The sequence below is a fragment of the Hemiscyllium ocellatum genome, chromosome 7 (assembly GCF_020745735.1).
Source record: "Hemiscyllium ocellatum isolate sHemOce1 chromosome 7, sHemOce1.pat.X.cur, whole genome shotgun sequence".
NCBI classification, from domain to species: domain Eukaryota; kingdom Metazoa; phylum Chordata; class Chondrichthyes; order Orectolobiformes; family Hemiscylliidae; genus Hemiscyllium; species Hemiscyllium ocellatum.
In genome coordinates, this window is record NC_083407.1 from 7960701 (window position 1) to 7973956 (window position 13256).

At 50.9% G+C, this 13256-nt stretch overlaps 1 protein-coding gene across 1 annotated transcript in view; it reads right to left on the minus strand.

Annotated features, from left to right (window-relative positions):
- The window catches only part of LOC132817712 (desmin-like), a 39536-nt gene extending 26973 nt beyond the window's left edge, over positions 1-12563 (minus strand). Inside the window, exon 1 of the mRNA XM_060828242.1 lies at positions 11936-12563. Within this exon, the coding sequence (XP_060684225.1) occupies positions 11936-12462 (527 nt within the window). The 5' untranslated portion in view covers positions 12463-12563. The remainder of the gene's footprint in view (positions 1-11935) is intronic.
- Positions 12564-13256: the final 693 nt, after the last annotated feature.

Here is a 13256-nt window from a genome sequence, read left to right on the forward strand (position 1 = left end):
GCCACATCCACAAACACCCCCTCCCTCCACCATTAATGCTCAGTGGCATCAGTGTGCGCTATCTACAAGACACACTGCAAAAGGATACTCAGACAGCACCTTCCAAACCCACGGCCACTTCCACCCTGAAGGACAGGGGCAGCAGATACATGGGAACATGGGAACACCAACCCCAGCAAGACCCCACCCCCACCCCCAACCCCCCCACCCCCACCACCCCCCCTCACCCCCAAGCCAGTCACCATCCTGACTTGGAAATATATCGCCGTTCCTTCACTGTCGCTGGGTCAGAATCCCGGAATTCCCTCCCTCAGGGACATTGTGGGTCTACCCACAGCACATGGACTGCAGCGGTTCAAGAAGGCAGCTCACCCCCACCTTCTCAAGGGGCAACTAGGGACAGGCAATAAATACTGGGCCCAGCCAACGATGCCCACAAATGAATAAAAAAGACATTGAAAAGTTCCTGCAAACAGTGAATGAGCTGTCACATGGTGCAGTGAAGTGATAATGGGATAAATATTGTTCGGACATGAGGAAAATTTCCCTGCTTTTCCTCATATCTGCAGTCAGGGAACTATATCTGGTCGGTATGGGCGGGCTGGACCGAAGGGTCTGTTTCCATGCTGTACATCTCTGACCCTATGACAGACAGGCCGCTGAATTCTGCGTGTGTCTAATCCCGAGGTGAGATTTTGATCCCACAGTCAACCCTGGCTCCTAAACGGAAGGGGAACTGAGCAAAGCAGGAGGGGAGTAAGAGGCATCGGTTTTACACAATCATTGTGTGTAAGAGAGTCCCACTCCCCTGCTCATTCCCAAACACGGTTTCTGCAAAATCTTCTCCTTCATCTATTTATCCAAATCCCTTTGGAACTTTCCTGTTGAATATGCTTCCACCGCCCTTTCTCAGCAGCGCGTTCCAATTTCTGTTCATCTTCTTCCCTCATGGAATCCACTTCCTCCATCCATCAAAACCCCTTTGCTTAATCTCCCCTTCACCTTCCCTGCTCCATGAAAAACAGCGTCACCTTCCCCATCCGTAAGAAATAGGAGTAGGCCATTCAGCTCTTCCGGCCTGCTCCATCCTTCGATCGGATCATGTCTGACCTGACATTCCTGCCCTTTCCCTGTAACCCTCGATTCCCCGATTGACTGAGAATCTATCGATCTCAGCCTTAAATATACACACAAGGACTCTGCCCCCACAGAGCTCTGTGTCAGAGACTCCCAATCCTCTGGGAGAAGATATTCCTCCTTAAATAAATTGTAAATGGTCGCCCCTTTACTCTGAAACACTCTGCACACCTGAGCTCCCTCAGCACGGTTCCCATTTTAGCATTCTGGAGACAGTGAGCACCGCAGATGCTGGAAGCCAGAGTCAGTGGATGTGGCGCTGGAAAAGCACAGCAGGTCAGGCAGCATCCGTGTGGCAGGAAAGTCAACGTTTCGGGACAGAGCCTTTGGTTCTGACCCTCCTGCTCCTCGGCTGCTGTCTGACCTGCTGTAGAACATAGAACATAGAAAAATACAGCGCAGTACAGGCCCTTCAGCCCTCGATGTTGCGCCGACCGAAGCCCACCTAACCTACACTAGCCCAATAACCTCCATATGCCTATCCAATGCCCGTTTAAATGACCATAAAGAGGGAGAGTCCACCACTGCTACTGGCAGGGCATTCCATGAACTCACGACTCGCTGAGTAAAGAATCTACCCCTAACATCTGTCCTATACCAACCCCCCTTAATTTAAAGCTATGACCCCTTGTAATAGCTGACTCCATACGTGGAAAAAGGTTCTCATGGTCAACCCTTTCTAAACCCCTAATCAGCTTGTACCCCTCTATCAAGTCACCCCTAAACCTTCTTTTCTCCAATGAAAACAGCCCCAAGTGTCTCAGCCTTTCCCCATACGATCTTCCTACCATACCAGGACTTTCCCAGCTCCACATCTACTGACCTCCCTCTCCATTTTCGTACCTCCCAATCATCTCCTCTGTTCCCTCACCGAGATCTGGACATCCTGCCTGAGGTTTGGCATCCAGGTTTAACAATAATCCCATCAGCAGGCACTTGTAAATGTTTCGAAACAACTTGTTTATTTTTGTACTCGGCGATGCTAATAATAAACCGATGGCTCCTGTCTGCTTCTGACTCAACTCAGTCACCTTCAGACATGTGGCAGGACAATCTGACAGTCTATATGCAACCCAGCAGCTGTGATTGTAATGCATAAGCTCACTGGTAATCGATTCCCACTGTCCAGGACTACGGCTGTGTAACAGGGACTAGGCCCCAGTGTAATCAGTGAACACAAGAGTTGAAGGGTGTCGAGGACTGCTTGTGAGTTAGGATGTGTGAGATCAGAGGCTAGGATTCAGAATCACAGAATCATTCCGATACTGGAGGAGGCCATTTGGCCCATCATTCCGACACTGCTTCATTATTGAGTGCCTATCTCCTGCCTTTTTGTCATACTCTTGCACATTGTTAAATATGCACAAGGACTCCGCCCCCCCCTCCTCTCTGGAACAAGGAGTTCCGGAGACTCACGACCCTCCCAGAGAGAGCGTGAAACAGACCCTCTTTGACCTCCCTCATGGAAGCTACCTCCCCCACACTCCAAGTCGAGCATTCCAGACCCTAACTACTCACTGGGTGAGAATCACTTTCTCTGATTGCCCATGCCTCATTAGTGCATCACTTTAAAGAAAATGTGGAAACAGGGGGCCAGGGAGCAGAGGTGACAGAAGAATTGAACTGAGATCTCCTCCCTATCTGGCCCTGTGTCCATTCCTGATGTTAATAACTCCACCATTGGCTGCTGAGTCTCTCGCTGGTTGGTGACTGATCTCTGGGACTCGGTGCTCCCACCTCTTCCCATCTCTATCGTTCTTACACCTCCACAGGACATTGATTAGGCCACTGTTGGAATATTGTGTGCAATTCTGGTCTCGTTCCTATCGGAAGGATGTTGTGAAACTTGAAAGGGATCACAAAAGATTTACAAGGATGTTGCCAGGGTTGGAGGGTTTGAGCTACAGGGAGAGGCTGAACAGGCTGGGGCTGTTTTCCCTGGAGTGTCGGAGGCTGAGGGGTGACCTTATAGAGGTTTACAAAATCATGAGGGGCATGGATAGGATAGACAAAGTCTTTCCCTGGGGTCGGGGAATCCTGAACTAGAGGGCATAGGTTTAGATGAGAGGGGAAAGATATAAAAGAGACCTAAGGGGCAATGTTTTCACACAGAGGGTGGTGCGTGTATGGAATGAGCTATCAGAGGATGTGGTGGAGGCTGGTACAATTACAACATTTAAGAGGCACCTGGATGGGTATATGAATAGGAAGGGTTTAGAGGGATATGGGCCGGGTGCTGGCAGGTGGGACTAGATTGGGTTGGGATATCTGGTCGGTATGGATGAGTTTGACCGAAGGGTCTGTTTCTGTGCTGTCCATCTCAAGGACTCTGACTGCTTTGACCCAGTTTTAGCTCACCTGTCCTAATGTCTCTTAATCTGACCCAGAGTCAAAATTCAACCATTCACATTGTCCCAGCCTGTCCGTTTGGAATTGTGTGGTCGAGAGGTTTTTGTTACCTGAGAGAACCGAAGGGAATGAGACAAGGTGGGAAAAGGGGAGGCGATGGAGGGGGTGGGAAAAGGAGGAATGGAGAGGATGGGAAAAGTGAGGGGTGGAGGTGGAGAGGTTGGCGATGATCTGAATGGGTGATAGAGGAGGCTTCTGGGGTCGCAAGGCCCAACCCAGCTCTCGTTTCTCCAGAACTGTAAGCTGTTGTAATTGTATCTGTTGCTAAGGAAGTAGATGAGGCAGTAATGCAGACAGACCTGATATTGTTTTACAGAGCTGCTCTCCAGGAACCACTTCCTGGGCCATTCTGGGTCATGGAGTCATCAGCGTGATATACTGTCGGTGCGGTCACTCCCAGACCGGGACCAGACCCGACTCTTCCAAACATCTGAGCACCAGAGAAAGCAACCTCAGCCTCAACTCATCTCACAAGAAACAGAGAAGCTACCAGTAGGCCCTTTGGCCCTTCAAGCCTGTTCTACCATTCAAGTGAAGGAAGCCTGGTCGACCCACACTCACCCTGATCCAGTTGGGAATTCCTGCCTGATTTTTTTTGGACAAACAGTCGAATTATACATATCCCCCGCCAACCCCTGCACCCACTGCCCCCAACTCCTGCACCCACCCAGCCTCCCACTCCCAATCCCCAAAGCAAGATGGCGGAATCCTCTGGTCTTTGTAACCCACCCACCCATCACGCTCACCTCCAGACCCTCCCCAATGGGGTGAAGGTGGGTTAGGGGCTGACGCAACATTGGGAATTACTATTGAGACCACCACGAGCGGCCCTACTCCCACCTCAAGTGTCGGGGGAGGGGGGGAGGAGAAAGTGTATCAACTTCCTGTGATACAACTTGCATTTCCATAGCATCCTGCATAGAGTGAGGAGGATATCCCCGGAACCACATTACAGTTAATGAGCTCCTACCCTGTGTGTGCTCCCACTCTCTTCAAGTTCCTCAATGGAGGGAACGCAGCAACCATTTTTCACACATCAAGATCCCACAGTGTGGAGCTGTTTGTATTTGTTGGTGTTGATCGGGGGACCGTACTGTTCTGGTCTAGAGTGAAATCCTCGATTCTCCCCCAAAATGGTGTCAATGGGAAACTTACAGCAGAGGGACAAGGGGCCTTGGTTTAATATCTCGCTGCCAGGACAGCACTTCCTCAGCATTACCCCTTTCAGGTCTCTAAAGTGTGACTCAAACACACAGTTTTCTGGTTCCACCTCTCGCTGAGATACATCCAACACAATTGCGGTGTTGACTAAATATTGGCAAAATTGTCATTCCACCCCCTGTGCCCCTGACCTCCAATCTCTGGATGACCCCAGACTGATACTGGACAATGATCTCAAGAGGGAAGGGAAATATTATTACACTACAGTCACGCATCTGCTGAAGGTTTCCAAGGTTGGTCAGTGGTTGGCACTGCTGCCTCACAGCACCAGGGAACTGTGTTCGATTCCAGCCTCGGGCGACTGTCTGTGTGGAGTTTGCACGTTCTCCCCGTGTCTGGGTGGGTTTCTTTTGGGTGCTCTGGGTTCCTCCCACAGTGCAGAGATGGCCATGCTAAACTGCCCACAGTGTTCAGGGATGTATGGGTTGGCTGTGGGGAGTGGAGGGTTACAAAGATAGGGAGTGAAGCCCCTTGGATGGATAGTATGGAATCAATGGGCCAAATGGCCTACTTTCACATTTAGGTATCCTACAAATTAACTGAAATATAAACTCCAGATCTGTTCCCCTTCCAGCTTTGTTTCTTAGTCAGTCACCCTGTTGGATTGTTTGCAAGTTACTTGACGCAATCATTTAACACTCATTTCCCTCCCTCCCCCCTCCTTTACTCCATCCATTTCTCCATTTATGGTCAGCAACATGGTATAGAAAGCTTTAAATGACCTGACTTAAAATAATCACACATTTTCTCCCAAGGACAAGTGCTGCAGAGGGGGGAGGAAGATCTGTTTGTGGACAGATATCAGGCAAAATACTTTCCCTTTCATCGCTGAGCTGCCAGCTCAGAATAGTGCTTTATCTCGCTCAGATACAGTTACAGGAGTCACATCTGATACACGGACTGTCACCAGCAGTAAAGCTCTCTCTACTCGGTTAAACTGAAAGTAAAGTTCGTTCACTACAGTCCCCAACAAACTGTCCCAGGACAGGGACAGCACGGGGTTAGATACAGAGTAAAGCTCCCTCTACACTCTCCCCATCAAACTGTCCCAGGACAGGGACAGCACGGGGTTAGATACAGAGTAAAGCTCCCTCTACACTCTCCCCATCAAACTGTCCCAGGGACAGGGACAGCACGGGGTTAGATACAGAGTAAAGCTCCCTCTACACTCTCCCCATCAAACTGTCCCAGGGACAGGGACAGCACGGGGTTAGATACAGAGTAAAGCTCTCTCTACACTGTTGAAAATGTGTTGCTGGTCAAAGCACAGCAGGCCAGGCAGCATCTCTCTGCACTGTCCCCATCAAACACTCCCAGACAGGGACAGCACAGGGTTAAATACAGAGTAAAGCTCCCTCTACACTGTCCCCATCAAACACTCCCAGGACAGGGACAGCACGGGGTTAGTTACAGAGTAAAGCTCCCTCTACACTGTCCCCATCAAACACTCCCAGGACAGGGACAGCACGGGGTTAGTTACAGAGTAAAACTCCCTCTACACTCTCCCCATCAAACACTCGCAGGATAGGGTAAAAAGTGAGGTCTGCAGATGCTGGAGATCAGAGCTGAAAATGTGTTGCTGGTTAAAGCACAGCAGGTCAGGCAGCATCCAAGGAACAGGAAATCCTGATGAAGGGCTCTGGCCCGAAACGTCGAATTTCCTGTTCCTTGGACACTCCCAGCATAGGGACAGCACTGAGTAAAGTCCCTCTCTTCCCCCACAGCCCTGCCAGCGTCTCCACTGGAGGCAATGCTCCCATTCCAGTTTTGGAAGCCACAGGTGAGTCACCACACCCTCAGCGCATCAGTGAAACTATAAACAAACCGCCCCAAGGTATAGGGGTGAGTCAGACCAGCATGAGTCAATCTCAACTGCTACTGGTTTTCCCATCTAGGAGGCTATTTCAGAGGCAGCTTGACCAGTGGGTCTGGAGTCACGTGTAGGCCAGACCGGGTTGGGATGGGAGATTTCCTTCCCTCAGGGACAATAAAGACCCAGATGGGGCTTTTCACAACAATCGCTGATGGTTGCCATGGTCACCGTTATTGAAGCCAGCTCCATATTCCTGGTTTGGTGAGTTTGTCTCAGAGTGATCCAGCTGCCACAGTGGGATTCGAATCCGTGACCCTGGAGCTTAGCCTCCAGATTATTAACGCAATGACGCTCCCACAGCTGTCACCGTCCTGCCTTTGGGAAGTGGGGGGGGGTGGGGGTGGTGCGGGGACAGAGTGAGGATCTCGGGGAGATGAGACAATCCCAACAGTGAGCCAGGATCCCTGGATACATGGGGTAGGAGTTCCAGTCCAACTCTGGGAATTGTATCGCCGTGGCTGTTTCAGAATCACAAGATATTGGTTTTTAAACTCTCCTTTGGGACTTGGCTGGGCCCAGTATTTATCACCCGTCCCTAGTTGCCCCTTGCGAAGGTGGGGGTGAGCTGCCTTCTTGCTGTAGGTGGACCCACAATGCCCTTAGGGAGCAATCTCCAGGAAGAACTTTTTACAGGATCATGACAACATTATGCATTTCGCTAGCTTCCAGAGGCAGTAAAATATCTCGAGGTGTTTTTTTAAGCAGCGATTGATTGTCAGACAAAATTTAATACCAAGCTACAGGAGAAGACCTTCAGACAAATTGATAGTTACAGAGCGAGGTTTATAGGAACACATTGAAGGACAAGAAAGGGAAGAAAAGAGAGAGAAAGAGAGAGAGCGAGAGGGATAATTGAGGTCGAGAGAGAGAAATGAAGAGGCAGAGAGGTTAAAAAAGGAAATTCGAGAGCTCAAGGGTGCAGGCAACTGGGGGTCTGGCTCACAATGGAGCGGATTAAATTCAGAGGATCAGTCCTATCTGTCGGAGCCAGTGAGTGTGTGTGTGCGAGAGAGAGAGACTGAGAGTGAGTTAGGGAGGGTGTGTGTGTGTGTGTGTGTGTGTGTGCGTGTGAGAGAGACTGAGAGTGAGTTAGGGAGTGTGTGTGTGTGAGAGAGAGAGAGTGAGTTAGGGAGTGTGTGTGTGTGTGAGAGAGAGAGTGAGTTAGGAAGTTTGTGTGTGTGTGAGAGACTGAGAGTGAGTTAGGGAGTGTGTTTGATTGGAGATTTATCCTTTATCCACCTTTATCCTCACCTTCACCGACCTATCACATTCCCAGTTACCTTCCCCCCCCAGCCGCACCCCCCTCCTATTTATCTCTCAGCCCCCTTGGGCCATCCCCCACCTTCCTGATGAAGAGCTCCTGCCCAAAACGCTGGCCCTCCTGCTCCTCAGATGCTGCCTGACCGACTGTGCTTTTCCAGCCCCACACTTTCGCTCTCTGATCTGCAGTCCTCACTTTCTCCCCCTTTAACTTCAGGGATTCCGTCGAGAGTTGGATTGGAAGGAGTTCAGCTCAGTCGCCGCTTGGAGTAAAACCTGTGAATCCCACAGCAGAGATTCTCCTGACCAACTTGCTCAGAGATGTTATTACACACCTCTGGGCTGGTGGGCTTGTACCCAGGCCTCCAGACTCAGAGGTAGGGATCCTACCACTGAACCCCAAGACCTCTCTCGCCTTCCACGGTAGAGCCCATTTCAGGTCCTTCCCAGTGTTTCGGAGAGACCCCATTGTGTCTAACGTTCACACAGCCAAGGTCAGACCTGCCACACGGTGCCCAGTGGGAACGAGCTGAAAGTTAATTAACCAGTTGCTACATCAAAGGCTGATTAAATTACAGAGTGCGACTTACTGCCAAGTGTTTGACTCGGTTACAGTGACAGCAACATCTTTCACATTTACTCTGGTAATTTTTAACTAATGGTCAGTGGCGAAAAGGGGCTGCAGTCAGAAATTGGATCTGATCGCAATCTCCAATCACACACACTCACACTCACTGGCTCACTCTCAGTCTCTCACACACTCACACTCACTGGCTCACTCTCAGTCTCGCTCTCTCTCACACACACATACACACTCACTGGCTCACTCTCAGTCTCTCACACACTCACACTCATACACACTCACTGGCTCACTCAGTCTCTCATACACACTCACACTCACTGGCTCACTCTCAGTCTCTCTCTCTCACACACAGACTCACACTCAGGCTCACTCAGTCTCTCACACACACTCACACTCACAGGCTCACTCTCAGTCTCTCACACACTCACACTCATACACACTCACTGGCTCACTCAGTCTCTCTCACACACACTCACACTCACTGGCTCACTCTCAGTCTCTCTCTCTCACACACACTCACACTCACTGGCTTATGCTCAGTCTCTCTCACTCATATGCACACACACACTCACACTCACAGGCTCACTCTCAGTCTCTCTCACACTCACACTCACAGGCTCACTCTCAGTCTCTCTCTCTCTCACACACATACACACACACACAGGCTCACTCTCAGTCTCTCTCACACACACACATACACACACTCACAGGCTCACTCAGTCTCTCTCACACACTCACATTCACTGGCTCACTCTCAGTCTCTCTCTCTCACACACACATACTCACTGGTTCACTCTCAGTCTCTCTCTCTCACACACACACACTCACACTCACTGGCTCACTCTCAGTCTCTCTCTCACTAGCCCACTGTTTCCCTCTCTCTCCCTCTCAATAGCCCAATCTCTCTCTTTCTCTCTCACATTAGTCCAGTCTCTCCCTCTCTCTTACTAGCCCAGTCTTTCTCTCTCTCTCTCTCACTCTAGCCCAGTCTCTCTCTCTGTCTCTTACTCGCCCTGTCTCTCTCTCTCTCTCTCTCTCTCCCTCTCTCTCTCTCACTAGCCCAGTCTCTCCCTCTCTCTCTCACTCTAGTCCAGTCTCCCCCTCTCTTTCTAACTCTCACTAGCCCAGTCTTTCCCTCTCTCTCTCTCTCATTAGCCCAGTCTCTCCCTCTGTCTTTCTCTCACTAGCCCAGTCTCTCCCCTCTCTCTCTCATTAGCCCAGTCTCTCCCTCTCTCTCTTTCTCACTAGCCCAGTCTTTCCCTCTCTCTCTCTCTCATTAGCCCAGTCTCTCCCTCTCTCTCTCTCTCACTAGCCCAGTCTCTCCCTCTCTCTCTCTATCACTAGCCCAATCTCTCCCTCTCTCTCTCTCTCACTAGCCCAGTCTCTCCCTCTCTCTCACTAGCCCAATCTCTCCCACTCTCTCTCTCACTAGCCCAGTCTCTCTCTCTCTCTCTCACTAGCCCAGTCTCTCCCTCTCTCTATCACTAGCCCAGGCTCTCCCTCTCTCTCACTAGCCCAATCTCTCCCTCTCTCTCTCACTAGCCCAGTCTCTCTCTCTCTCACTAGCCCAGTCTCTCTCTCTCTCTCTCCCTCTCTCTCTCAATAACCCAGTCTCTCTCTCTCTCACTAGCCCAGGCTCTCCCTCTCTCTCACTAGCCCAATCTCTCCCTCTCTCCCTCACTAGCCCAGTGTCTCTCTCTCTCACTAGCCCAGTCTCTCTCTCTCTCTCTCTCTCTCAATAACCCAGTCTCTCCCTCTCTCTCTGACTAGACCAGTCTCTCTCTCTCTTGCCTTTTAGCTCAGTTTCTCACTCATTATTCCAGTCTCTCGCTCTATTTCACCCAATCTCTTTCTCTTGCCATTCGGTGATCCCTGTGCTTTCCCATCCTTTCCCAGCCCAAAGAAATTAATTCCCACTTTCCCATTCCCCCCCCACCCTCCACACTCAGAATCAGAGTTCCTGTTCCTAACGGTACATAGTCCTCACACACTGGACTCTCACGCTATCCCAGAGCAGCTCACTGGGATCTGAGGCTTCAGTTATGTCCATTCTCCACATCAAGGGCCAGACATTTTCCAATAAATATGGACGTGTTTCCCTCCCACCATGTGGATCATGCCATGCATGTCAAACCCCGGTCTGAGTGACTGATTCCCATTCCCTGACGGAATCGGTGGGTGCTCCTGGAGAGATTAATGATGCATTTTCAGGTGTAGTTTCAGCTCGTGACCTGACACAATCATACCACAGCAGCTCAGGGTTCGTTGGGAAGAAATATCATAAAACCTCATCGATCGATCGTCTAAAGACACTGTGGCTCATCAAAGCCTCAGTATACAGGGGTCAGCACAATTCCAGAAACCCCTGTATTTTAACGGAACTCCAATCCAGTGCACAGTAACAGCAGTGTCTACCATCGATCAGAGACTCAGCAGCGATGCATCAAGGCTCCTCAGACAGCACTTTCCACACCCATGACCTCTACCCTCTTGAAGGACAAGGACAGCAGATCCATGGGAACCCCACCCCCTGCAAGTTCCCCTCCAAGCCACTCACCATCCTGACTTGGAAATATATCGCCGTTCCTTCAGTGTCGCTGAATTCCCTGGGGTTCCCTCCCTGATGGCATTGTGAGTCTACCCACACTCCCAGGACTACAGCAATACAAGACGACAGCTCCCCTCAACCCCCCCACCCCCCATTTTACAGGTTGTGGACACTGCTGGCTCGCTCAGTATTTATTTCCTATCCTTAATTACCCTTGAGAAGGTAGTGGTAATCTGTTGGAGGGCAATTAGGGATGGGGAATTAATGTTGCTCACACCTTCTCATCTCACCAGTGAAAGTTCTCAAATGACTCTCAAGATGAGGACGTCCCAAGTTAGTACACAGCCCCCAAAGTGTAGCCACTGCTCTAAAGTAGGAAAGACAGCAGGCAATTTGTGCACAGCAAGATCCCACAAATTGCAAAATGACGGTGAGACAATAACCAAATGGTCTGTTTTTGTGCTTCTGACTGAAGGGTAAACATTGCCCTGGACAATGGAGAGAGAGAGAGAGAGCTCTCTTCAAAGTCATGCCCATCCATGCTCATTTCTGTGTCTATTTGAGAGGGTAGCCTGGGTGGAATAACAACAGCCTCTGATAGCACAGCTCTGACAGTGCCAGCCTGGACAGGACACTCCCCTTTCTGGTGTGAAGCTAACAATCTTCAAACTTGGAGTGCCTGCCACTGTGTTGTCACATGGGGTACGGGGAAGGGGTGATTGGCACTCGATGTGGCTGGAAAATGGATTTAGGACAAAAGGTGAGGTGCCTGGCTATGAATAAAGCTCGGCGCAGCTACTCAAGGGGGATGGGGTGGGGTGGGGTGTTCTCGCAGTGTGGTGGGAGTGTCCCTACCTCTGGACTGGGTCCACGTCCTACCTGCCCCGTAACTTCACGGTCCTACCTCTGTTTGAGCTTCTGCAGGTCGTCAGCCAGGTTATCCCTCTCCACCTCCACTCGGACCTTCTCGTTGGTCAGTGCGTCGATCTGGCGCCGGAGCTCCCTCATCTCCTGCTCGTAGAGATCGTTGATCCTGCCTGGTTCCTGGCCCTTCAGCCTGTTCACCTCGGCCACCAGCACCTTGTTCTGCTGCTCCAGGAAGCGCACCTTCTCGATGTAGCTGGCGAAGCGGTCGTTCAGGTGCTGCATCTCGGCCTTCTCGTTGGTGCGCGTCTGGACAAACTCCTGGTTCAGGGCATCGGCCAGGCTGAAGTCCACCACCTCGTAGCCCCGGGATGGCGCCTTGACCCGATAGCTGGAGTAAGAGGGCAGCATGGTGGACTTGGAAATGTGAACGCTGGAGGAGAGGTTAGATGCCCCTCCGCCCAGCCTCCCACTGGTGTAGGAAGCCCTGGAGAGATGGGGAGAGCCCAAGACACTGCCCCCGAAAGTTCTCCTGTAGGAGCTGGTGCTGGTGGTACTGAAGGCCATGACGTCTGTCTCAAATCTTCTTCACTTCTTTGTGTTCTTATCCCTCTCGCTCTCGCCCTGCTCACCTCCCTGCCTGCGGTGGATCTGACAACTCGACAGCTCCGACCAGCCCACTATAAATATGTTCCTCTGAGTGGCACTGACTCCAGTTCCTGGGTCCTAGTGCCCAGTGAGACACACAGGCATTCCTGAACATCAGTATTTAAGCCCTCCCTCCTTCCTCCAACATCACTAACATTAGATGATTCACTCATTGTCACATTGCGGATCGTGGGAGCCTGGTGCACATAAATCAGCTGTTGTGTTTTCGACATGACAACAGTGATAAACACTTCTGTTATTCGATATATAAACCATCTAAAGCTATTCAAATAGATTCCAGTCTGTAACTCACTCCCAGGTATCTGTTATTCCACATATAAACCACTCTGAACCCCTCGATTAGATTCCAGTCTGTAACTCACTCAATTATAGATGTAAACCATGCCACATATGACGGAGTGCTCCACTGTCAGAGGGTCAGTGCTGAGGGAGTGCTGCATTGTCAGAGGGTCAGTACTGAGGGAGTGCCGCACTGTCAGAGGGTCAGTACTGAGGCAGTGCCGCACTGTCAGAGGGTCAGTACTGAAGCAGTGCCGCACTGTCAGAGGGTCAGTACTGAGGGAGTGCCGCACTGTCAGAGGATCAGTACTGAGGTAGTGCCGCACTGTCAGAGGGTCAGTACTGAAGGAGTGCCGCACTGTCAGATGGTCAGTGCTGAGGGAGTGCCGTACTGTCACAGGGTCAGTACTGAG